The following is a 26,175-nucleotide window of genomic DNA, read 5'->3' as shown; positions in this document are numbered from 1 at the left end:
GGACCGCCCACTGCATATATATACTGTGGCTGGCCGGCCCGGCTTTGCAAAATCACGTACAAGTTGCTTGCTATGGGGGCACTCAGCGGGGAGGAGGAGCCAGGAGTTGCGGCAGGGACCCGAGAAGAGGAAAATCAGGGCTTCTCTGTGCAAAACCAATACACAGAGCAAGTAAGTATAACTTATTTGCTATTTAAAAAAAAAAAGTAAATGTATCCTTTACAATCACTTTACATTAAAATTGGAGTTGTTGACCATGGCTACTGTTGGCAATAATTCAGACTCGCATGACCCTAGGTATCAAAGTTCCTTCAGATATCTGGGAACACTCAATGACACACAGAGACTGCAGGTACGATGTCACAGAATGCCCAGGTTTATTCAGTCAGTAAAGAACGTTTGATAAGAAAGTAAAAGGGGAAGTCCCTTTCCAGTAGATTATACATAGAGTTTATACAACAATAGCAGTTTACCATTACGTGCTTCAAGTCACGTACTTACATATGAGTTGATTAAAATAAAGCATAGTTATAATTGGCATTACATCAGACTTGTTCTAAAGATTAAGATAAGGCATAATTCGTTTACTTCAATCAGACTTGCTTTTTAAGGGTCAGTTAAACGTCCTGGAAACTTTCAAGGATATTTACTTAGATAGGCTTTTTAATTAAGCTGAGTCTAGGGTTTTAGTAACAAGATGGAGTCGAGGGAACAGAAATGGAGAATAGAGATTCCTTCAGCTACCAAGCACATTTCTTCAGTTGTAGGAGATAGGAAACACCATGAACCGTGGCAAGGAATTTCACCAAAGAAGTCCTCAAATTTGATAAGAAGTCAGCAGGTAATTCATCCTGCAACTGATATATAACGTTTGGGTGGGCTGAGCCTTTAGGCCTCTTTCAGGCATGGTGGACTGCAGCTGCGATCCGCTTGCTCAGCAGGGTATCTTTCTGCTGATTCCCCTCTGAGCATGTGGATGGCAGGTCTGTGTCTGCTCAGGTCATGCAGAGCGGACACAGGCACAGACCGTTCCCCTCTATGGGCGGCTGGATGTAAATGGACCGCCTTACTGTTTACACCTGACTGCTGTCCACTGGATGGAAGGGGAATGGATCCTCATCCATCTCATTTTGGTGGATCGAATTGGATGTAGGCGGGTGTAAACGGACACGTGCCTCTTTAAACTAGCCGCTCCATAGAGAAAAATGAAGGTTCCGCCTGAAAAACGGACAGGTGGACCCGATCAGAACGTCTATGCGAAAGGTGCCCTAATAGACAGTGGAGACTTTTGAGTGTCTGGGAGCAAAGCCTTGTACCATGGACTAGTGGGACATTCTGTGTGTCTTGTTGTGAAAGCTAAACCTCTGATTGCAGTCTAAAGGATTACATTCTAGTTTTTGTTATTCTAAAATGTTTGTGCTTTAACCACCGTAGCGGAGGAGGACAGCGTGTTTGACGAGTCTGATATCCACGACACGCCAACCGGAGCCGGTAATAAGGAATCGCAGACGTTCTTTGCCCGATTAAAGAGGATTGGTGGGAGCAAGATGGTGAAATACCAACCAGTGGATATGAGTGCACAGAGAAGTATGAATGTTGTCTTTATGGCTATTCTGGGATGTCTCTGGGGCCTAGCAGTTGCAACTGGGATCTTGAGTTAATTTTTCACCCATTGCACTGTTTGGATGAAGTTTGTATATTCTCCCTATGTGTTGTGGTTTCCACCCATCATTTCAGAAATATATCAATGGGGTGTTTGTTCATTAGCTAAAGATCAAAGCACAGGGTCATTTCTTCTGTTATAAGCCATTTTAGTTTTTTTTTTAAAAAGTCTACTAGAGGCTACCTTCAGTGTTCTTTATTGGGATAACTAGAAAGGAAGTCATCTTTCTGCAATACATTTCTAAAATTTAGGGTGGAAACCATTGTGAGAGACATTTTTCATGAACTGTTCACTTGCCTATAATATTTGTTCTTTAGCCGTAGATCCAATTGCAAGCTATTTTCCTCTGTTTTAAGCCAATTTTGGTTAAAATATGTTTACTAGAGGCTTCCTTCAGTGTTCTTCATTGGGATGCTTAAAAAGGAAGCCATCTTTCTACATAAAAAATGTCCCTTACAATAGTTTCCACAAATAAATTTAGAAATCTATTGACCCGTTGACTTGCCCGAAATATTTGTTAATTAGCTGAAGATCCAATTACAAGCTATTTTCCTGTTTTAAGCCAATATAGGTTAAAATATGTTTACTAGAAGCTACCTTCAGTGTTCTTCATTGGGATGCTTAGAAAGGAAGCCATCCCCCTTCATGAAATTTGTCTTTCACAATGGTTTCCACCCTTAATTTTAGAAATGTATTGAACTGTTGACTTGCCTATAATATTTGTTTACCTTCAGTGTTCTTCATTGGGATGCTTAGAAAGGAAGCCATCCCCCTTCATGAAATTTGTCTTTCACAATGGTTTCCACCCTTAATTTTAGAAATGTATTGAACTGTTGACTTGCCTATAATATTTGTTCATTAGCCGTAGATCCAATTGCAAGCAATTTTCCTCTGTTTTAAGCCAATTTTGGTTAAAATATGTTTACTAGAGGCTACCTTCAGTGTTCTTCATTGGGATGCTTAGAAAGGAAGCCATCTTTCTTCATGAAAATTGTCTTTCACAATGGTTTCCACCCATCATTTTAGAAATGTATTGACCTGTTGACTTTCCTAAAATATTTGTTCATTAGCTGTAGATCCAATTGCAAGTTATTTTCCTCTGTTTTAAGCCAATTTTAGTTCAAATACGTTTACTAGAGGGTACCACCAGTGCTTTTTATTGGGATGCTTAGAAAGGAAGCCATCTTTTTTCATAAAAATTCTCTCTCACAATGGTTTCCACCAATAATTTTAGAAATGTATTGTACTTTTGACTTGCCTATAATATTTGTTCATTAGCCGTAGATCTATTTGCAAGCTATTTTTCTCTGTTGTAAGCCAATTTAGGTTGAAAGACGTCTACTAGAGGCTACCTTCAGTGTTCTTCATTGGGATGCTTAAAAAGGAAGCCAGCTTTCTAAATCAAAAATGTCTCTTACAATGGTTTCCACCCATAAATTTAGAAATCTATTGATCTGTTGACTTGCCCAAAATATTTGTTAATTAGCTGAAGATTCGATTACAAGCTGTTTTCCTGTTTTAAGCCAATATAGGTTAAATGATGTTTACTAGAAGCTACCTTCAGTGTTCTTCATTGGATTGTTTAGAAAGGAAGCCATCTTTCTTCATGAAAATTGTCTCTCACAATGGTTTCCACCCATAATTTTAGAAATGTATTGAACTGTTGACTTGCCTATAATATTTGTTCATTAGCCGTAGATCCAATTGCAAGCTATTTTCCTCTGTTTTAAGCCAATTTCGGTTAAAATTGGTTTACTAGAGGGTACCACTAGTGCTTTTTATTGGGATGCTTAGAAAGGAAGCCATCTTTTTTCATAAAAATTCTCTCTAACAATGGTTTCCACCCATAATATTAGAAATGTATTGAACGGTTGACTTGCCTATAATATTTGTTCATTAGCCGTAGATCTAATTGCCAGCTATTTTTCTCTGTTGTAAGCAAATTTAGGTTAAAAGACGTCTACTAGAGGCTACCTTCAGTGTTCTTCATTGGGATGCTTAAAAAGGAAGCCATTTTCTACATCAAAAATGTCTCTTACAAAAGTTTCCACCCATAAATTTAGAAATCTTTTGACCAGTTGACTTGCCCGAAATATTTGTTAATTAGCTGAAGATCCAATTACAAGCTATTTTCCTGTTTTAAGCCAATATAGGTTAAAAGACATCTACTAGAAGCTACCTTCAGTGTTTTTCATTGGGTTGCTTAGAAAGGAAGCCATCTTTCTTCATGAAAATTGTCTTTCACAATGGCTTCCACCCATCATTGTATAAATGTATTGACCTGTTGATTTGCCTATAATATTTGTTTATTAGCTGTAGATCTAAGTGCAAGCTATTTTCCTTTGTTTTGAGCACATTTAGGGTAGAAAATGCCTACTAGAGGCTACCTTCAGATTTCTTTTTCGGGATAACTGGGAAGGAAGTCCTCACTGTTCGTGAAAACAGTTTTTCCATATAGCCAAAACTTAATTTCAGCATTGGTTAGCTCCAGATTGTTTCAGCAGAACTAGGCTTCCAGAACACATACAGTATCAATTGTTGGGGAGAAATTAAAAAAATGTGCAGAATTTATGTTTCCATGAAGTTTGGCCCTTTTTTTTTTGCTATGTTACCCAATTCATAGCAGAGATGTAAAAGGCATCTCCATTTCATAGGAGGTGGAGGAATCATCTTCTATGTCTCCTGTTGGTATGAAAGTTCATCTCACCAATGCATAAGGCTCTGTTTGAAATGTAATGATGGCTTTCCTTTTAGGTGAGATTGAACTGGCTGAATATAGGGAATCAGGGGACAGCATTCTACGTTGTGTGAGAGAAGACACCAACCAGAAGAAGAGGTTACGGTCCCTAAAACAAAAGTCCCTCGACATTGGCAACACAGACTCTTTGTTGTTCACTCTTGACGAGCATCGCCGGAAGTCTTGCATTGACCGGTGCGACATGAGCCACCCCAATACCCAGAAAATGAACGATTGTGGGCGTTCAAGGCAGAACTCCTCTACAAAACCTGATAATGTCGATATTGATGAGAATCTGACGCAAAGAGAGAGCTGCCAGGAAGTCAGAAGACCCATCATACCAGAGGTGAGGTTAAGCTGCATGGAGACATTTGAGATCAAGGTGGACTCTCCAGTAAAACCATCTTCACCAAGAGAAGACTTGGACCTTATCGATTTATCTTCGGACTCAACATCAGGGCCAGAAAAACAGTCCATTTTATCCACCTCCGATAGCGACTCATTGGTCTTTGAGCCGCTGCCTCCCTTGAGAATTGTAGAGAGTGACGATGAAGAGTTCCAGCTCCTGAACAGTGAGACTTTAGCCATCTCAGCTTGTTCAACCCCCATCAGTGCCTCAGTACTTAGCCTTAGCATGGTGCCCCTGGTACAAGTAAGTGTAGAAGACTGTTCTAAAACCTTTACTGCCAAGGACTTCAGCTATAATCCGTCTTTGGGAGCCGATGATTTCCCTTCCCGAGCCCTAGAAGATCAAAAAGACTTAAAAGAGTTGGAGAAGCCTGGAAACTCTCAGGAGGCCTCCATTGGGAGCCCACTCACTCTTAAGCAGAAGCGAGACCAGCTGCGCAAGTCCTGTGCTCTCACCGGCATGTCGGTGGATGACAGCTTTGAGGAGGCCACAGACGACGCCGCAGAGGAAGCCAGTTCCCCTGTAAAAAGCGTTCAACTGAGTGTGCCAGAAGAAGGTGAAAACCAGGCAGATAGCGATAAGCCGGATGCTAACATGGAATCTGACCCAGAGCAGATTGTAGAGCAGAAGGAAGAAATAGAAGAATCCGAGTTTAAGATACAAATTGTCCCCAGGCAGAGAAAGCAAAGGAAGATCGCAGTCAGTGCAATACAGAGGGAATACCTGGATATAACGTTCAACATCCTGGACAAGCTGGGAGAACAGAAGGACGCAGGTGAGTTAAATACTAACTTAAAAATTAGATATTTAGCTGCTACAAAAGGGAAATAGAACTCATTTATCTCTTTTGCTTGTCGAGGAGGCCTCTACTTGGCACCTTCAAGAATGTGGGGCCTACATTGACCCTGCAAAGGCTCTGCTGTTTCATACAAGCAGAAGTGTTTCCTTCCAAACTTAAGCCTCGTACACACGCACCGATTGTTGGCCGTAAATTTTCGGCCAACGTCCGATCGGCCGATTGTCGGCTTGTTAGTATGATGATTCCGACAACCGACTGTGACTTTTCGGCCGAACAAAATCTGGTGTGCATGCTATAAAATTTTTGTTGGCCGTCAACAGAACGGCCGATTGTTCGTCAGTCAGTACAGATTTCGGCAGAAAAAAGTCAGACGAGGAAGACTGGGCATGCTCAGAGAAGAAACACACGAAAAGTAGACCAGAACATGACATCACTTCTGCAGTTGGTTGTTGTTGGCCGACAAATTTCGTGTGCAGTCTAGAGCACATTTCAACCAACACAACAACACTGGACAAAAGACGGCCGATCGGTCGGCCAACAATTGGTGCGTGTGTACAAGGCTTAAGAGCAGAAAAGGTTGCTAGCTTGCTTTGTCTGCCGGTGTCTGGGAACCCAGAATGCAGGCAGGAGGAGCTCATCCATGCTCTCCATGTGAACTTTATTGCTCCAGACATGCACACAAAAGCCCCATCCACCCCCAATACCAGTTACCTCTGCGTTCTGTGTTACCTACTTCTTACCCCTACACTCTGATTTACTTGAGTTATGTATTTCTGAACTATGGGTTACTTTCTCCTTACTTCTGAGATCTTCATTACTAGTGACCTCTAGACTTTGCTTTACTTACCACTGACCCCTGCACTCTGCGTTATTTGACACTAATCCACCCCCCCCACTATGCGTTACTACCGACCCTGCACTCTACGTTACATACTACTGACCCCCCCCCCCCCACTCTGCATTACTTACTACTGACCCCCGCCCCACTCTGCATTACTTACTACTGACCCCCTGTAACATGCTGCTGACCCCTGCACTCTGCATTACACACAACTGGCCCCTTCACTCTGTGTTATTTGGTAATGATCCCTGCGTTTTTCGTTTCTACTGACCTTTCCCCCCATTCTCTGTTGCATACCTACTGCCCCCTGTATTCTGTGTTACTTACTACTGATTCATGCACTCTGCATTCCTTACTACTGACTCCCCCCCCCCCAACAATCTTTGTTACTTACTACTGATTCCTCTAAATTCTGCACTACCTACCTCTGACCCCTGTGTTCTGTGTGGCTTACTTCCTACCCCTGCGCTCTGATTTACTTACTCCTAGTCTCTGAACTCTTTGCTACTACTGACCGCTAGACTCTGTATTACTTACTACTGATACCTGTGCTCTGCTTTACAAACTGCTGGCCCCTTCACTCCGCATTACACACTACTGGCTCCTGCACTCTGTGTTACTTATTACTGATTCATGCACTCTGCTTAACTTACTACTGACCCCCCCACCCCCACTCTGCATTACTTACTACTGATTCCTGCACTCTGCGGTGTTTTCTACTGACCTCCAAACTCTGCACTACCTACTCCTGACCCCTGTATTCTGTGTGGCTTACTCCCTACCCCTGAATTCTCATTTTTCTACTCCTAGCCTCTGAACTCTTTCTTACTACTGACCGATAGACTCTGTATTACTTACTACTGATACCTGTGCGCTACTTACTACTGATACCTGGCCCTGCACTATGTAACATGCTACTGCCCCCTGCACTCTGCATTACAAACTACTGGCCCATTTACACTGTGTTACATACTACTGACGCCTGTGCTCTGCATTACATACTACTGCCCCCTGCACTCTACATTACATACTACTGCCCCCTGCACTCTGCATTGCAAATTTCTGACCCTCTTCCCTCTGTTACATACTACTGCCCCCTGCACTCTGCATTACATACTACTACCCCCTGCACTCTGGATTGCATACTACTGCCCCCTTCAGTTTTCATAATGATGCAAGTGGAGTGGGCTGTCCTATACCACTGTGTATATGCCCACATGTGTGACTCTATAGTCACATGGGCTGCTCAGATGTGATAGGGGGAAAATGCTCAGCATAGAAACTCACCGAAAACTGAGCATGTGCAGAGCTGCCAACACTGCTCTGCAAAATCTCTAGCTGCATTGGGGACATGGACAGCAGGGGGCGATAGAGAGCAGCAGGATCAACCAGGATTATTGCAGAATACAGAAAAGGAATCTCATAGTGATGAGTGAGTATGAACAGCATGGAATACACCATTTATTCATCGTTTTTTATGACGTGGGTTTAGTGACACTTTAATTTCGTGGTTTGTTTGAAGTTTAACTTTAACTGAATATTCAAATTTTTATTGGCAGAATCAGATTCTAAAGCGCTGTCTATTCTAGAGATGCCCAGAGAATCGTCTTCTGCACCAACCCTGGAGGCCGGGATCCCTGAGCCCAGCAGTCGCTCTTCTCTAGCAAGTAAGTTACATTCATTATATACGTTATATTTTGCGATTATTAATATATCCGAATATCTGCTATTGGAGATCTGAATGTCTGTGTGTGTAGTATTGTCACCTTGGCTGGATGGAAGAATTTACACAATGTACAGACAAAAGAGTGATTTACAAATGAACATTTGTGTGATAAATTGTTGTTTGAAAAAGTCCAAAGAGGTAAATAAAAACCCCCAGATCTACAGAAGTAGTCACAGCAGGGAAAGAACCACCGGTGGTGACAGATGTAGAGGATTGCAGAAATAAGGGGGACTGAAAAATAATTACTGCACACCCAAAGTGAACATTTAAATCTGCTTACCGGATTATATGACCCCTAGATTATAGGTGTTCTAATGCATGAAAAGATAGACCTCTCACAGTTCATGATAGATGGAAACCCCCTCAGATGATAAAACCGAATCCCAAAAAATATAAAACAACGCGTTCGGACCAACCCCAGAAGACCTTATTTCTGACGAAACACGTAGGGTGGGGTCTACGATGGTGACATCATTACGCTATTCTTACCCGATTGGGCAGTTCCTTGTTGGAGCCGAATGCACAAAGAGAAGCCCGCGGGAACGCAGCGACATTTGTTTATATGCCGATTTGAACCCCAAAAAATATAAAACGAGTTCGGACCAAAACCAGAAGACCTTATTTGTGACGAAACACGTAGGGTGGGGTCTACGATGGTGACATCATTACGCTATTCTTACCCGATTGGCCAGTTCCTTGTTGGAGCCGAATGCACAAAGAGAAGCCCGCGGGAACACAGCGACATTTGTTTATATGCCGATTTGAATCCCAAAAAATATAAAACAACGAGTTAGGACCAACCCCAGAAGACCTTATTTGTGACGAAACACATAGGGCGGGGTCTACGACGGTGACATCATTACGCTATTCTTACCCGATTGGCCAGTTCCTTGTTGGAGCCGAATGCACAAAGAGAAGCCCGCGGGAACGCAGCGACATTTGTTTATATGCCGATTTGAATCCCAAAAAATATAAAACAACGAGTTAGGACCAACCCCAGAAGACCTTATTTGTGACGAAACACATAGGGCGGGGTCTACGACGGTGACATCATTACGCTATTCTTACCCGATTGTGCATTCGGCTCCAACAAGGAACTGGCCAATCGGGTAAGAATAGCGTAATGATGTCACCGTCGTAGACCCCGCCCTATGTGTTTCGTCACAAATAAGGTCTTCTGGGGTTGGTCCTAACTCGTTGTTTTATATTTTTTGGGATTCAAATCGGCATATAAACAAATGTCGCTGCGTTCCCGCGGGCTTCTCTTTGTGCATTCGGCTCCAACAAGGAACTGGCCAAAGAGAAGCCCGCGGGAACGCAGCGACATTTGTTTATATGCCGATTTGAATCTCAAAAAATATAAAACAACGAGTTAGGACCAACCCCAGAAGACCTTATTTGTGACGAAAAAAAAAAGGGCGGGGTCTACGACGGTGACATCATTACGCTATTCTTACCCGATTGGCCAGTTCCTTGTTGGAGCCGAATGCACAAAGAGAAGCCCGCGGGAACGCAGCGACATTTGTTTATATGCCGATTTGAATCCCAAAAAATATAAAACAACGAGTTAGGACCAACCCCAGAAGACCTTATTTGTGACGAAACACGTAGGGCGGGGTCTACGATGGTGACATCATTACGCTATTCTTACCCGATTGGCCAGTTCCTTGTTGGAGCCGAATTAACCTAGAGAAGCCCGCGGGAACGCAGCGACATTTGTTTTTTTGCCGATTTGAACCTTGGATCTTGTAAGTGCAATAATTTACATACCAATAAAAGTGTTCTTTTTATTACACTATGGGAGCGCTTTATGCTTTATATGTTTTTGGGATTCGATTTTATCATCTGAGGGGTTTCCATCTATCATGATCCGTGAGGTCTATCATTTTATGCTCGTTAGACCACCTATAATCTAGTCAGTGGCGACCCATCCATTGGGGGCGCAAGGGCACCGCCCCCCCTATCCATGCGTCCGCCCCCCTAATCTGCATGCAGGGTGCCGAACGCATGGATTCCGATGGGGGTTTTTTTTTTTAAGCACTTTGGCTACTTTCAAAAGACTCTTGGACGTACATCTCAAGGATCAGAACATTCAGAGGTATGAGAGATGATTACGGCCACGCGCGCCTACACAGGTTGAACTGGATGGACTATTGTCTTTATTCAACCTCACCTACTATGTAACTATGTGATTAGAGTCAAAGGCTCTAATAGGCTTGTTCGACAATAGCGAATCACCCAGTCACTTAGTTGTTTGACAATAGCGAATGAATATTCGCTATTGTCACACGGATCCTTACATAGTTACATAGTTACATAGTTACATAGTAGGTGAGGTTGAATAAAGACAATAGTCCATCCAGTTCAACCTGTGTAGGTGTGTGTGGCTGTAATCATCTCACATACCCCTGAATGTTCTGATCCCTGAGATGTAAGTCTAAGAGTCTTTTGAAAGCCACCATACTACCCGCAGAAACCACCTCTTGTGGTAGAGAATTCCACAATCTTGTAGCCCTAACAGTAAAGAACCCCCCACGTTGCCTGAGGTTAAAACGCTTCTCCTCTAATCGCATTGTATGCCCTCGAGTCCTCATGCAATCCCTTCGAATGAACAGCTTTTTTTCTAAGCTGGGATCCCCATTAAGATATTTATAAATTGCTATCATGTCCCCCCTCAGACGTCTCTTCTCCAGGGAGCATAAATCGAGCGATTGTAGACGCTCTTCATAGTCAAGGTCCTCCAATCCCCTAATTAGTTTAGTTGCCCTTCTCTGGACTCTCTCCAGCTCCAACACATCCCTCCTGAGGACTGGCGACCAGAACTGGACAGAATACTCCAGATGCGGTCGGACCAGAGTTTTATAAAGTGGAAGGATTATAGTCTTATCTCTGGAATACATCCCTTTCTTTATGCATGCTAATATTCTGCTGGCTTTGGCAGCTGCCGCTTGACATTGCATGCTGTTGCCTAATCTATCATCAACCAAGACTCCCAGATCTTTCTCCATTTTTGATTCACCCAAGGGTTCCCCTCCTAACGTGTATTGTGCTTTTATGTTTTTAGTCCCCAAGTGCAAAACCTTACACTTCTCCACGTTAAACCTCATTTGCCATGTCGTTGCCCACTCTGTAATTTTGTCCAGGTCATTCTGTAGGATATCTGCTTCATGCTGTGCAGTTATTGCCCTGCCCAATTTTGTGTCATCTGCAAAAACTGATATTGAACTACTAATCCCGTCCTCAATGCTGTTTATGAATAAATTGAACAAGGTTGGTCCCAGGACTGAGCCCTGGGGGGACCCCGCTTACTACCTCAGACCAGTCTGAGTATGCGCTGTTTATTACCACTCTTTGGACACGCCCTCCTCCTGGCCAATCAGGAAGCGGAGACCCGTTTCCTGATAAGCCGAAAGGAGAAGTCATGCCATTGGCCAATGAGGAGTAGGAGGAGGGAGGGAGGAGCCGCCGAAGACTGAGGTGGAAGCCGCCCCTGCTGATGCCTGTCTGCCTGGCCCCCAAATGTCCAGGGTGAATAAGCCGGCGACCGGGGGAGGGGGGGATGGGCGGTATGGTGCGCGGGCTGATGTGGTCCTGGGGGGGGGGGGTATGGTGTGCGGGCTGGTGTAGTCCTGGGGGGGGGGGGTATGGTGTGCGGGCAGGTGTGGTCCTGGGGGGGGATATGGTGTGCGGGCTGGGGGGGGGGGGGGATGGTGTGCAGGCTGGTGTGGTCCTGGGGGGGGGGTATGGTGTGCAGGCTGGTGTGGTCCTGGGGGGGGGGTTTGGTGTGCGGGCTGGTGTGGTCCTGGGGGGGGGGTTTGGTGTGCGGGCTGGTGTGGTCCTGGGGGGGGATATGGTGTGCGGGCTGGGGGGGGTATGGTGTGCGGGCTGGTGTGGTCCTGGGGGGGGCGTATGGTGTGCAGGCTCGTGTGGTCCTGGGGGGGGGGGTATGGTGTGCGGGCTGGTGTGGTCCTGGGAGGGGGTATGGTGTTTGGGCTGGTGTGGTCCCTGGGGGGGGGGGTATGGTGTGGTCCGTCTGCCGCCTTCTCGCCCATTGAGTACCAGCCGGCCCAGAATCTAGGGGTCATATAATCCGGTAAGCAGATTTAAATGTTCACTTTGGGTGTGCAGTAATTATTTTTCAGTCCCCCTTATTTCTGCAATCCTCTACATCTGTCACCACCGGTGGTTCTTTCCCTGCTGTGACTACTTCTGTAGATCTGGGGGTTCCTATTTACCTCTTTGGACTTTTTCAAACAACAATTTATCACACAAATGTTCATTTGTAAATCTGGCGCTGCACTCTTGTTTGTATATCTTTTGGAGTGCGTATTTTTGCTTGTGGTGCCAGCAGCTTTTTCTACTTTAGCGCAGTGTTTTTTTTTGCGATTTATTAATTCACACAATGTGCCTGAAATATAAAGCAATAACTTATGTTAGGTTTTGGGCTCCGTTTACATCTTGGCATCCCAGATCGTGGACAGAATCGCCGCTATTCTGCCCGCGATCCCGAATCACGACAAATCGTGGGACGACCGTGCGATTCCCAACACTTCCATTTGTACCCCAAACATGGTGCGGTTTTGCCGCCATTGTAAACCGATGAATTGCGGTAAAATTGCGCAAATAGAATTGCGGGACGCCTGTCGCCCAAAAAAAAGTACAAGAACTTCTTTTGGGTGACAGGCGTCCCGCGATTCTGTTTGCGCGATTTTACCGCAACCTGGGACGCCAAGATGTGAATGGAGCCTAATACTAATGGCCGGAATACACTATTAGAATATCGCCCGATCATTCGATCACCGACTTATGAAAAAGTGTTCGTCGGTCGAAAACGTTGCCAACATACACGGTCCGAATATCGCCCGACCGTTGACCGCCGACCATCCAAACAGTGTTCGTTCTATAATGAGGTTCTACAGATTTCAAATGAACGACCTCAGCACCAACGTATAGAATATCGTTCATTCGCAAACAAGACGACAGAATTTTTCATTTTTTTCAAACGGTATTTTTCGTTCACAATATCGATATCGGCTATTGATGGCTGGGCATTAACGAGTAGAATATCGGCCGATCGTTCGCTGAACGGAAATTTTCAACCGATTTTCTTATCGTGTATTCCAGCCATAAGACTGTTTATATATTAAAAAAAAATGAATTTAATTGTAATTTGTCAATTTGACTATTTAAATCTTGTGTCTGTTGGCAATGGTGTCACTATTATTGCCTTGATGAAATGGGTCATTCATGGCCCTGGAATGTGACATCACAAGTTTGTGGCAGTAAATCTCCCAATGTTTTTCAAAGCCTTGGTGTTCTGGTGATGTCACCACTTTATTCCACTTGATTGGACAGCTTCAACCATTGCTCTTACATTGAAGCACCCATACAGCCTGTATTGTATGGGCTCATTCCATCACTCCCTATCTCCGTGGCGGTCACAGGACAAGTAGAGGGGGTGAACCTTCCCAGGGACACAGACACCTACAAAAAAAAAAAAAATATATATATATATATATATACAGTATCTCTCAAAAGTAAGTACACCCCTCACATTTTTTACATTTGTAAATATTTTATTCTATCTTTTCATGTGACAACACTGAAGAAATGACACTTTGCTACAATGTAAAGTAGTGAGTGTACAGCTTGTATAACAGTGTAAATTTACTGTCCCCTCAAAATAACTCAACACACAGCCATTAATGTCTAAACCACTGGCAACAAAAGTAAGTACACCCCTAAGTGACAATCTCCAAATTGGGCACAAAGTGTCAATATTTTGTGTGGCCACCATTTTCCAGCACTGCCTTAACCCTCTTGGGCATGGAGTTCACCAGAGCTTCACAGGTTGCCCCTGGAGTCCTCTTCCCCTCCTCCATGATGACATCACAGAGCTGGTGGATGTTAGAGACCTTGCGCTCCTCCACCTTCCATTTGAGGATTCCCACAGATGCTCAATAGGGTTTAGGTCTGGAGACATGCTTGGCCAGTCCATCACCTTTACCCTCAGCTTCTTTAGCAAGGCAGTGATCATCTTGGAGGTGTTTGGGGTCGTTATGTTAAAATTCTGCCCTGCCCCCCAGTCTCTGAAGGGAGGGGATCATGCTCTGCTTCAGTATGTCACAGTACATGTTGGCATTCATGGTTCCCTCAATGATCTGTAGCTCCCCAGTGCCGGCAGCACTCATGCAGCCCCAGACCGTGACACTCCCACCACCATGCCTGACTGTAGGAAGACACACTTGTCTTTGTACTCCTCACCTGGTTGCCCCCACACACGCCTGACACCATCTGACACCAAATAATTTTATCTTGGTCTCATCAGACCACAGGAGATGGTTCCAGTAATCCATGTCCTTAGTCTGCTTGTCTTCAGCAAACTGTTTGTGGGCTTTCTTGTCCATCATCTTTAGAAGAGGCTTCCTTCTGGGATGACAGCCATGCAGACCAATTTGATGCAGTGTGCGGCGTATGGTCTGAGCACTGACAGGCTGACCCCCCACCCCTTCAACCTCTGCAGCAATGCTGGCAGCACTCATACATCTATTTCCCAAAGACAACCTCTGGATATGACGCCGAGCACGGCACTCAACTTCTTTGGTGGACCATGGCGAGGCCTGTTCTGAGTGGAACCTGTCCTGTTACACCGCTGTACGGTCTTGGCCACTGTGCTGCAGCTCAGTTTCAGGGTCTTGGCAATCTTCTTATAGCCTAGGCCATCTTGATGTAGAGCAACAATTCTTTTTTTAGATCCTCAGAGAGTTCTTTGCCATGAGGTGCCATGTTGAACTTCCAGTGACCAGTATGAGAGAGTGAGAGCGATAACACCAAATTTAACACACCTGCCCCCCATTCACACCTGAGACCTTGTAACACTAACGAGTCACATGACACCGGGGAGGGAAAATGGCTAATTGGGCCCAATTTGGACATTGTCACTTAGGGGTGTACTGACTTTTGTTGCCAGCGGTTTAGACATTAATGGCTGTGTGTTGAGTTATTTTGAGGGGACAGCAAATTTACACTGTTATACAAGCTGTACACTCACTACTTTACATTGTAGCAAAGTGTCATTTCTTCAGTGTTGTCAAATGGAAAGATAGAATAAAATATTTACACAAATGTGAGGGGTGTACTTACTTTAGTGAGATACTGTATATACAGTATATGCAAAGGGTCTAACCCTACTGCACTCTATGCAAACCTAAAATCAAATGCCTTTACATATACTGTAAATTAATCAATGCTTTGTATGAGGAGCTATATGGGCAAATTTAGGGGTTTAAAAAAAAAAAAGCTTTCATATTTAGGAAAGAAAATTTGTTGTAGTAAAAGCTGGTAATCTGTAGGGTAGGATGACTGCTTTGCTGTGTGCATTATTTAATTGTGAAGTCGGAAGCCATTCTTTATGGAGTTTGTTTTATAAAACCTTTATTGCAGGAATGTCAGAAGCCTTTGTTGAGCACCTGATGTCCCGTATTTCTTCTAGGCGAGTAATGCCTTGTATCATCAGCGCCATCTAGTAGCCAAAATGCATTAAAACGTTTGTAAAATTCTTCAGTGAGAAAACTATACCGCATATTGGCCACTAGATGGAGCTATTGATACAGGCATAGGAAAATATGGTGACTTTCACTTCCTGTTGTTTCCCTGAGACAGGAAGTGAAGGAATATCTCCCTAATGGCAAATGGTTGGTTAAAAAAAAAAAAAAAAAAAAACTGATAGAAGTTTAAAAATTTCCAAAACATCCCCCAACTGTAACCAACAACAAATGCAAAATTTTAAATAAAAGTTTTGACTTGAAATGAACATATATCTATTTTATATATTTTCATACAGGTGCATCTCATAAAATTAGAATATCGTCAAAAAGTTAATTTATTTCAGTAATTCAATTCAAAAAGGTAAACTCCTATATTTTATATAGATGTTACACACAGAGTGAGAGATTTCACGCATTTCTTTCTTTTAATTTTGATGATTATGGCTTACAGCGAGTGACACCCCAAAATCCAGTACCTCAGAAAATCAGAATATTACATAAGACCAATAAAAAAAAGGATTTGTAAATAATATACACTGATTTGGGTTATTTTCACCAAAGAAATGTAGCAATATAATTTTTGGCCTAAATTTATGTAGAAAGATTATTTGCAAAATTTTATAACAGAAACGAGGAAAAACACATTTTTATTTAGAATTTTCAGTCTTTTTTCATTTATTTAGCAATAAAAATAAAAAAATCCTTTTTTTATTGGTCTTATGTAATATTCAAATTTTCTGAGATACTGAATTTTGGGGTGTCACTCCCTGTAAGCCATAATCATCAAATTAAAAGAACCAAATGCTAGAAATCTCTCACTCTGTGAATAACACATGTATATAAAAGTTTCACTTTTTGAATTGAATTACAGAAATAAATTAACTTTTTTTGATGATATTCTTATTTTATGAGATTCACCTGTATATACAGTGCTTTGCGAAAGTATTCGGCCCCCTTGAACTTTTCAACCTTTTGCCACATTTCAGGCTTCAAACATAAAGATATAAAACTGTAATTTTTTGTGAAGAATCAGCAACAAGTGGGACACAATCATGAAGTGGAATGAAATTTATTGGATATTTCAAACTTTGTTAACAAATTAAAAACTGAAAAATTGGGCGTGCAAAATTATTCAGCCCCTTTACTTTCAGTGCAGCAAACTCTCTCCAGAAGTTCAGTGAGGATCTCTGAATGATCCAATGTTGACCTAAATGACTAATGATGATAAATAGAATCCACCTGTGTGTAATCAAGTCTCCGTATAAATGTACCTGCACTGTGATAGTCTCAGAGGTCCGTTTAAAGCGCAGAGAGCATCATGAAGAACAAGGAACACACCAGGCAGGTCCGAGATACTGTTGTGGAGAAGTTTAAAGCCGGATTTGGATACAAAAAGATTTCCCAAGCTTTAAACATCCCAAGAAGCTCTGTGCAAGCGATAATATTGAAATGGAAGGAGTATCAGACCACTGCAAATCTACGAAGACCTGGCCGTCCCTCTAAACTTTCAGCTCATACAAGGAGAAGACTGATCAGAGATGCAGCCAAGAGGCCCATGATCACTCTGGATGAACTGCAGAGATCTACAGCTGAGGTGGGAGACTCTGTCCATAGGACAACAATCAGTCGTATACTGCACAAATCTGCCCTTTATGGAAGAGTGGCAAGAAGAAAGCCATTTCTTAAAGATATCCATAAAAAGTGTCGTTTAAAGTTTGCCACAAGCCACCTGGGAGACACCAAACATGTGGAAGAAGGGGCTCTGCTCAGATGAAACCAAAATCAAACTTTTTGGCAACAATGCAAAACGTTATGTTTGGTGTAAAAGCAACACAGCTCATCACCCTGAACACACCATCCCCACTGTGAAACATGGTGGTGGCAGCATCATGGTTTGGGCCTGCTTTTCTTCAGCAGGGACAGGGAAGATGGTTAAAATTGATGGAAAGATGGATGGAGCCAAATACAGGACCATTCTGGAAGAAAACCTGATGGAGTCTGCAAAAGACCTGAGACTGGGACAGAGATTTGTCTTCCAACAAGACAATGATCCAAAACATAAAGCAAAATCTACAATGGAATGGTTCACAAATAAATATATCCAGGTGTTAGAATGGCCAAGTCAAAGTCCAGACCTGAATCCAATCGAGAATCTGTGGAAAGAACTGAAAACTGCTGTTCACAAACGCTCTCCATCCAACCTCACTGAGCTCCAGCTGTTTTGCAAGGAGGAATGGGCAAAAATTTCAGTCTCTCGATGTGCAAAACTGATAGAGACATACCCCAAGCGACTTACAGCTGTAATCACAGCAAAAGGTGGCGCTACAAAGTATTAACCACTTAAGCCCCGGAGGATTTGGCTGCTAAAGGACCAGGGGTTTTTTTGCGCTTTTTTACTGCGTGACTTTAACGGACAATTGCGCGGTCGTGCGACGCTGTACCTAAACGAATTTGACGCCCTTTTTTTCCCACAAACAGAGCTTTCTTTTGGTGGTATTTGATCACCTGTGCGATTTTTTGATCACGCGCTATAAACAAAAAAAGAGCGTAAATTTTGCAAAAATAACAATATTTTTCACATTTTTTTATATGAAATTCCCCAAAAAAAAAAGTAAAAATCAAAATTTTTTAACATTTTTCGGCCAATTTGTTTTATGCTACCTATGTTTGGTAAAAAAAATCGCAAAAAGCGTATTTTGATTGGTTTGCGCAAAAGTTATCGCGTTTACTAACAAAGGGAAAGATTTTTGTCATTTTTGTTTTTTTTTTTTTAACGCGTAATGGCGGCGATCTGCGATTTTTTTTTCGGTACTGCGACATTGCGGCGGACAGATCGGACCCTTGACTGACATTTTTGACACTTTTGGGGTTACCAGTGACATTACTGCAGTAATCAGTGCTATACATATGCACTGTTACTGCAAAAATGACACTGGCAGGGAAGGGGTTAACTTTATTGGACAGGGAGGGGTTAAGTGTGTCCTAGGGGCGTGATTCTAACTGTGTAGGGACATTCCTATTGGTGTAAAAGCAAAGATCAACCGTTCTACATAGTAGAACGGTCAGATCTCCACTTTTACACAGAGAGAACTGACAGGCGGCTTGTTTACACAAGCCGCTCTGTCTTTCTCCCTTCACAGGAGCGATCGCAGTGTGACTGGCGGACATCGAGTCCGCCGGTCACACGCACTGACTTGCCTGTGAACGAGCCGCGGCGGGCGCGCGCCTCGGCGGGCGCGCGCCCGCCCGCAATAGGCTCCCAAGTCAGTGACAGGCGAGTGACGTACCGATACGTTACTCTGCCTGGCCGGGGCTGACCGCCGCAGTATATAGTCGTGCGGCGGTCGGCAACCGGTTAACTTAAGGGGGCTGAATAATTTTGCACGCCCAATTTTTCAGTTTTTTATTTGTTAAAAAAGTTTGAAATATCCAATAAATTTCGTTCCACTTCATGATTGTGTCCCACTTGTTGTTGATTCTTCACAAAAAATTACAGTTTTATATCTTTATATTTGAAACCTGAAATGTGGCAAAAGGTCGCAAAGTTCAAGGGGGCCGAATACTTTCGCAAGGCACTGTATACAGTATATCCGATTGCATCTTGGGGGATCAGGAAGGAATTTTTCCCCTGCTGTAGTAAATTGGATCATGTTTGCTGGGGTTTGTGCCTTCCTCTGGATCATCTGTGGGTATTGGATTGTGTATATGGGATTGTATAATTTATTTTTCCCCTTTTATTGGTTGAACTAGATGGACTTTATTCAACCAGACTAAGTATGTAACTCTATCTATCTATCTATCTATCTATCTATCTATCTATCTGTCTGTCTGTCTGTCTGTCTGTCTGTCTGTCTGTCTGTCTGTCTGTCTGTCTGTCTGTCTGTCTGTCTGTCTATCTATCTATCTATCTATCTATCTATCTATCTATCTATCTATCTATCTATCTATCTATCCATCTCAGTTATTCTCTAAAAGGTTAAAAGAAGAGTGCTTTTGTATAAATATGGTCAAGTTGGTCTTAAGAAAACTAAAGATTTCTTTACTCTAAGAATAATTTAGCTGGGCAGTAGGAAAGGATTATTTTCTGTTAGAGTGGTAAAGCTGAAAAACAGAAAGAAGCTGGTGTTTATTGCAGGCACTGATTCCATTTCCTCCAGGGCAGAAGAATGCTGCCGTTGGCAGTCAGTTGAGGGCTGATGATGGTACGTGGTCTCCTGGACCCTGGTAAATAACAAAATAGGGATTCCCATAGCTAGTAGAGGTTAGCTAGATTCCCTCAGACTTGTTCTGTAATGTCGTAGGTCATGGTTGCCCATCCTGTTGCCCTCCAGCTGTTGCAGAACTACAAATCCCACGAGGCATTGCAAGGCTGACAGGTACAAGCATGACTCCCAAAGGCATGATGAGACTTCCCCAACAGCTGGAGGGCCACAGGTTGAGCACCAATGTTGTCGATGTTTCAATACTCATCCAAGTAGCTTCTTCATCTCTGAATGTCGGGAGCATACCCCACCATAGCCACACAGGTAATACATAACCTTGGTCCAATCACCATGGTGCCATGAGGTCTAAATCAAGCGGTACTTGCTCAAGTTACATGGCTGAAGGAGTGAATAGTTGTCAAACGAAAGGGGTAGAGACATTAAAATTCCATTATATGGGGAAGACAGATGGTGTTGAAGGTTTCCACCATAGGCATGGTTGTCCTGGTTTGACATACTGTAGATGACCTCTTTTGGCCATGCGAATGGAAGGATTAACAGCTATGCAGACTTTCCGACACCAGTGATAGGATGATATAATTAGAATTAATTAATTTCACACCTCCTATCCTGATCTTGAACACTCAACATCTGCCTTGCTTCATTAGACCTGAGGAAGTGGTTGAAACTTCTTCAACATTGCAGAGCAAGTCCAATTGATTGCGACCTACTGGCCATGTTTTCAGTTCTGTTGAGGCAAGGCAGATGTTGATACTCCAAGAACAGGATTGGAGGGGTGAAAATTATGGAACCCCCCCCTGTTCTAGGAACATCATCCCATCCTTAGTGTCAGGAAGCCTGCATACTGTAAGTGTTGATCGTTTGACTAACATAGCTAAATTGTTGTCAAATCGACGGGGTCGAGACATTTAAATACCCTTATATGGGGAAGACAGAAGAAGTTAAAGGGTCCCACTGCTGTTCGGAGATTTTGGTTCCAATTTGATTGCGATGACCTTTCATGCCTCTTGGGAACCAGTGGTGCTCTTTGTCCAAAATGTCTTTCTAACTGTTCTCAACAGATATCCATGGTGATTGGATGAAAATGAATGAGTTACCTGATATGGAGTCCCCACCATGCTAAAGAATTCCATAATACATAAGACAGCGTCACATGAGTTAAAGAACACCAACATTTCGGGGCCTTGCAGGGTCCTTTTCCCCAATAGTGATGTCACAATGTCACCCTGAGGGAGGGACCCTGCAAGGGCCCAAAACGTCTATAATGCATGGGGCAAGTGGTACAAAAGGTTATAACTGGAAAGGGAGGGGGGGTGGGGGTGAGCTGATGGAAGTGATAGAAGATCAGTTAGTTGGAGGTGTGATAGGCTTCCAGGGATCGCCTAACGGCAGCCAGAGTAGGAGATAACCGGACAGACTGAGGTAGAGAGTTCCAGAGGATGGGAGAGGCTCTGGAGAAAACCTAGAGACAAGCATGGGAGGAGAAAACAAGAAAGCTTGAGAGCAGGAGATCTTGGGAGGAGTGGAGAGGACGGTTTGGGGAATATTTGGAGACAAGATTGGTGATGTACTGTAGCTTGGGGCAGGGTTGCGGATGGCTTTGTATGTCGTTGTTAGTATTTTTAATTTAATTCGCTGGGCAATCGAAGGCCAGTGAAGGGATTGACAGAGAGGGGTGGAGGACACTGAGTGAAGGCCAGTGGAGGGATTGGCAGAGAGGGGTGGAGAACACTGAGTGAAGGCCAGTGGAGGGATTGGCAAAGAGGGATTGAGGACAATGAGTGGAAACCAGTGAAGGGATTGACAGAGAGGGGTAGAGGACACTGAATGGAGGCCAGTTGAGGGATTGGTAGAGAGGGGTGGATGACACAGAGTGGAGGCCAGTGGAGAGATTGGCAGAGAGGGGTGAAGGACACTGAGTGAAGGCCAGTGGAGGGGTTGGCAGAGTTGAGTGGAGGACACTGAATGGAGGCCAGTTGAGGGATTGGCAGAGAGGGGTGGAGGACATGGAGTGGAGGCCAGTGGAGGGATTGGCAGGGAGGGGTGAGTATAGGCCAGTGGATTGAATAGCAGAAAGGGGTGGAGGACACTGAGCGCAGGCCAGTGAAGGGATTGGCAGAGAGGGGTGGCAGACACTGAGCGGTTGGTAAGGTGGAAAGGTCTGGCAGCAGCATTCATGATAGACTGAAGAGTGAAGGAGCCTATGGAGTGGAGGACACTGAATGGAGGCCAGTTGAGGGATTGGCAGAGAGGGGTGGAGGACATGGAGTGGAGGCCAGTGGAGGGATTGGCAGAGAGGGGTGAAGGACACTGAATGGAGGCCTGTGGAGGGATTGGCAGAGAGGGGTGGAGGACATAGAGTGGAGGCCATTAGAGGGATTGGCAGGGAGGGGTGAGTATAGGCCAGTGGAGGGATTGGCAGAGAGGGATGGAGGACACTGAGTGAAGGCCAGTGGAGGGGTTGGCAGAGTTGAGTGGAGGACACTGAATGGAGACCTGTGGAGAGATTGGCAGAGAGGGGTGGAGGACATGGAATGGAGGCCAGTGGAGGGATTAGCAGGGAGGGGTGAGTATAGGCCAGTGGAGGGATTGGCAGAGAGGGATGGAGGACACTGAACGCAGGCCAGTGAAGGGATTGGCAGAGAGAGGTGGCAGACACTGAGCGGTTGGTAAGGTGGAAAGGTCCGGCAGCGGCATTTATGACAGACTGAAGAGGGGAGGAGCCTATGGAGTGGTAGGTCTATGAGAAGGAAGTTGCAATAGTCAAGGCAAGAGATAACAAGGGAGTAAATGATAAGCTTGGTGGTTTCATTAGGTAAAAAGGGGCGAATTTAGAGATGTTGTGAAGTCTACCAGCCCTGGTGCATGAGGCTCTGGCATTTAGTTGTGGGCGGGGGACACAGGTGCCAGCAACCTGTCAAACTCTGAGAGGCTGTGGCTGGATGGTGCAACTAGAACCTTCCTGTGCTTCCAGCATTTGTCCCCGCCCTAAATGTTTCGACCGCTAGTAGCAACGTCCAGCCGCAACAGCTGTCAGCCTCAATAGAGTTTGACAAGCTTCCCGGAAGCTGTGCTAGATGTACCTGTGCCCTCCACCCTTGCCTAAACACTGGAGCCTCATACCCTAGGGCCTTCCATAGGCCTTTTAGGTTGCTAGTGACTTTGTTCTTATTTGGTTCTGGAATGGCACTATCCATTGCAATCGCTTTTGAGCACCCACCAGTGTAAGGTCAAGCGAGAAGTGCAGCTTCAAATATGGACTATTGAGTTACCTGGCTCTAAATGTTGGGGTGTTCCTGACCGTCATTAGAATTGAAGAAGCCACTTGGATGGGCAGTGAAGCATCTTCATAGGACAGGTCAACTCCTGCTATCTATACCATGACCTGGATCAATGAGAACCTTCATGGAGATTCCCATATTTTCATCGGACAGTGGAACCCCTCATTAGGTCTACTCTCAAACAATGGGGGGATGGTCACATTGTGTACCAGGCTATGGAAAGACACAACAATATAAAAAAACACCATTGTATAACCTAGAGAAGAAAAGCTGCTGCCCAGTAATATATTGCCGCTTTTATTTATGTCCACCAAGCACAATATAGACAGATGAAACGGGGTTCTCTGGGAGCGCTCGCAATGTCGCAGCTCATGAAGAGGCAGCTCGAGCACCAATCCAGTGCACCCCACAATATCTGTACCTGGGATCCTGGTAGGTGGAGTCTCCCCCCTCCTTCACCCACCCCTGAGCTTCAACCATCACACCCACATAGTGAAGGGATAGAACCATCAGTCTTGGGGGAGGGGCTCTCGCAAACATCGTGCTGGTATAGTTTTTTTACATTCGCGTTCTACATAAGGTTTTGTGAAACATTTGTGTTGTTTTTTTCTTTTCTTTTTTTTTTTTTCTCAAGAGAAAAAAAAAAAATTCTGAAACTAAATGAGAAATCCAATCAAGACATTTTCAAAAAGGAGTGTGCAAGATTTAATGTTCTTCTTATGTCTTTATTAGGAAGCACTGAGGGATTGTTTACACCTGCTTCAAGTTTAACCCACATTAAAGCATCTACCACTTTAAGACGCTTTTATGTGTTTTTGATGCTTCTGTGATGCTTTTTCGAAGCTTTAATGAAGTTTGGCAAATGCCCTGTGCATGTTGATTTTCCATTTGTTTTAAAGGGGCCCAGTATTACCCCCCACTCCCATTATCCACAGCTCATTAGTACCCCTAATCAGCAGATCCCCAGCTCATTAGTACCCCTGTTCAGCAGATCCCCAGCTCATTGGTTCCCTCATTCGACAGATCCCCTGCTCAGTAGTACCCCCAGCTTTGTTGATTCCCCACTCTGGAGTAACCCCCATCTTTGCTGATCCCCCACTCAGTAGTAGCCCCCAGCTCTACTGATCCCCCGTTCAATAGTAACCCCCTTTCTGCTAATCCTCCGCTCAATAATAACCCCCTTTCAGCTAATCCTCCACTCAGTAGTAACCCCCATTTCTGCTCATTGGTTCCCTTATTCAGCAGATCCCCTGCTCAGTAGCACCCCCAGCTTTGCTGATCCCCCACACAATAGTAACCCCATCTCTGCTGATTGCCCGCTCCGGAGTAACCCCCATCTTTGCTGATCCCTCACTCAGTAGTAACCCCCAGCTCTACTGATCACCCGTTCAATAGTAACCCCCATCTCTGCTAATCCTCCCCTCAGTAGTAACCCCCATCTCTGCTAATCCTCCCCTCAATAGTAACCCCCATCTCTGATAATCCTCCCCTTAGTAGTAACCCCCATCTCTGCTAATCCTTCACTCAGTAGTAACCCTCATCTCTGATAATCCTCTGCTCAGTAGTAACCCTCATCTCTGATAATCCTTCCCTCAGTAGTAACCCCCATCTCTGCTAATCCTCCCCTCAGTAGTAACCCCCATCTCTGCTAATCCTCCCCTCAATAGTAACCCCCATCTCTGATAATCCTCCCCTTAGTAGTAACCCCCATCTCTGCTAATCCTTCACTCAGTAGTAACCCTCATCTCTGATAATCCTCTGCTCAGTAGTAACCCTCATCTCTGATAATCCTTCCCTCAGTAGTAACCCCCATCTCTGCTAATCCTCCCCTCAGTAGTAACCCCCATCTCTGCTAATCCTCCGCTCAGTAGTAACCCCCATCTCTGCTAATCCTTCCCTCAGTAGTAACCCCCATCTCTGATAATCCTTCCCTCAGTAGTAACCCCCATCTCTGTGACTCCTCCGCTCAGTAGTAACCCCCATCTCTGCTAATCCTCCCCTCAGTAGTAACCCCCATCTCTGCTAATCCTCCCCTCAGTAGTAACCCCCATCTCTGCTAATCCTCCGCTCAGTAGTAACCCCCATCTCTGCTAATCCTCCGCTCAGTAGTAACCCCCATCTCTGCTAATCCTCTGCTCAGTAGTAACCCCCATCTCTGCTAATCCTCTGCTCAGTAGTAACCCTCATCTCTGATAATCCTTCCCTCAGTAGTAACCCCCAGCTCTGCTAATCCTCCCCTCAGTAGTAACCCCCATCTCTGCTAATCCTCTGCTCAGTAGTAACCCCCATCTCTGATAATCCTCTGCTCAGTAGTAACCCCCATCTCTGATAATCCTCTGCTCAGTAGTAACCCCCATCTCTGCTAATCCTCTGCTCAGTAGTAACCCCCATCTCTGCTAATCCTCTGCTCAGTAGTAACCCCCAGCTCTGTTAATCCTCTGCTCAGTAGTAACCCCCATCTCTGCTAATCCTTCCCTCAGTAGTAACCCCCATCTCTGATAATCCTTCCCTCAGTAGTAACCCCCATCTCTGCTAATCCTCCCCTCAGTAGTAACCCCCATCTCTGATAATCCTCTGCTCAGTAGTAACCCCCATCTCTGATAATCCTCTGCTCAGTAGTAACCCCCATCTCTGATAATCCTCTGCTCAGTAGTAACCCCCATCTCCGATAATCCTCCCCTCAGTAGTAATTAAAATACATGGATCAGCCCTAATTGTACAAAAAGCGAAACATCATGCAGGCATATGATGACAAAAAGTCCATAATCATATCACAAAAAATGCAATTGAATCATCAGCCTCGATTATGACACAGGAAGTATGATGAAATGTTCAGCCTGTAGTCACCACAAAGGGAATCAGCACACAGCAGAAGTGAAATCCCAGCCACCACACACTGACTCTTACCAGAGGATGGCGGGGGTACAGCGACAAGCGGTTATGGGACCG

At 44.4% G+C, this 26,175-nt stretch overlaps 1 protein-coding gene across 2 annotated transcripts in view; it reads left to right on the top strand.

The window, feature by feature from the left end:
• The window catches only part of UNC79 (unc-79 homolog, NALCN channel complex subunit), a 136,476-nt gene that overhangs the window by 13,728 nt on the left and 96,573 nt on the right, over window positions 1-26,175 (top strand). The window contains exons 5-8 of one of the 2 annotated variants that reach the window (XM_082275356.1): window positions 1,435-1,587; window positions 4,418-5,584; window positions 8,009-8,116; window positions 23,542-23,658. In XM_082275356.1, the coding sequence (XP_082131482.1) occupies window positions 1,435-1,587; window positions 4,418-5,584; window positions 8,009-8,116; window positions 23,542-23,658 (1,545 nt within the window). The remainder of the gene's footprint in view (window positions 1-1,434; window positions 1,588-4,417; window positions 5,585-8,008; window positions 8,117-23,541; window positions 23,659-26,175) is intronic. The other variant, XM_082275357.1, reaches the window with a different exon arrangement.

Source organism: Pelophylax lessonae (assembly GCF_965119305.1).
Source record: "Pelophylax lessonae genome assembly, chromosome: 13".
NCBI classification, from domain to species: domain Eukaryota; kingdom Metazoa; phylum Chordata; class Amphibia; order Anura; family Ranidae; genus Pelophylax; species Pelophylax lessonae.
This window is presented reverse-complemented; position numbering and strand designations above follow the sequence as displayed.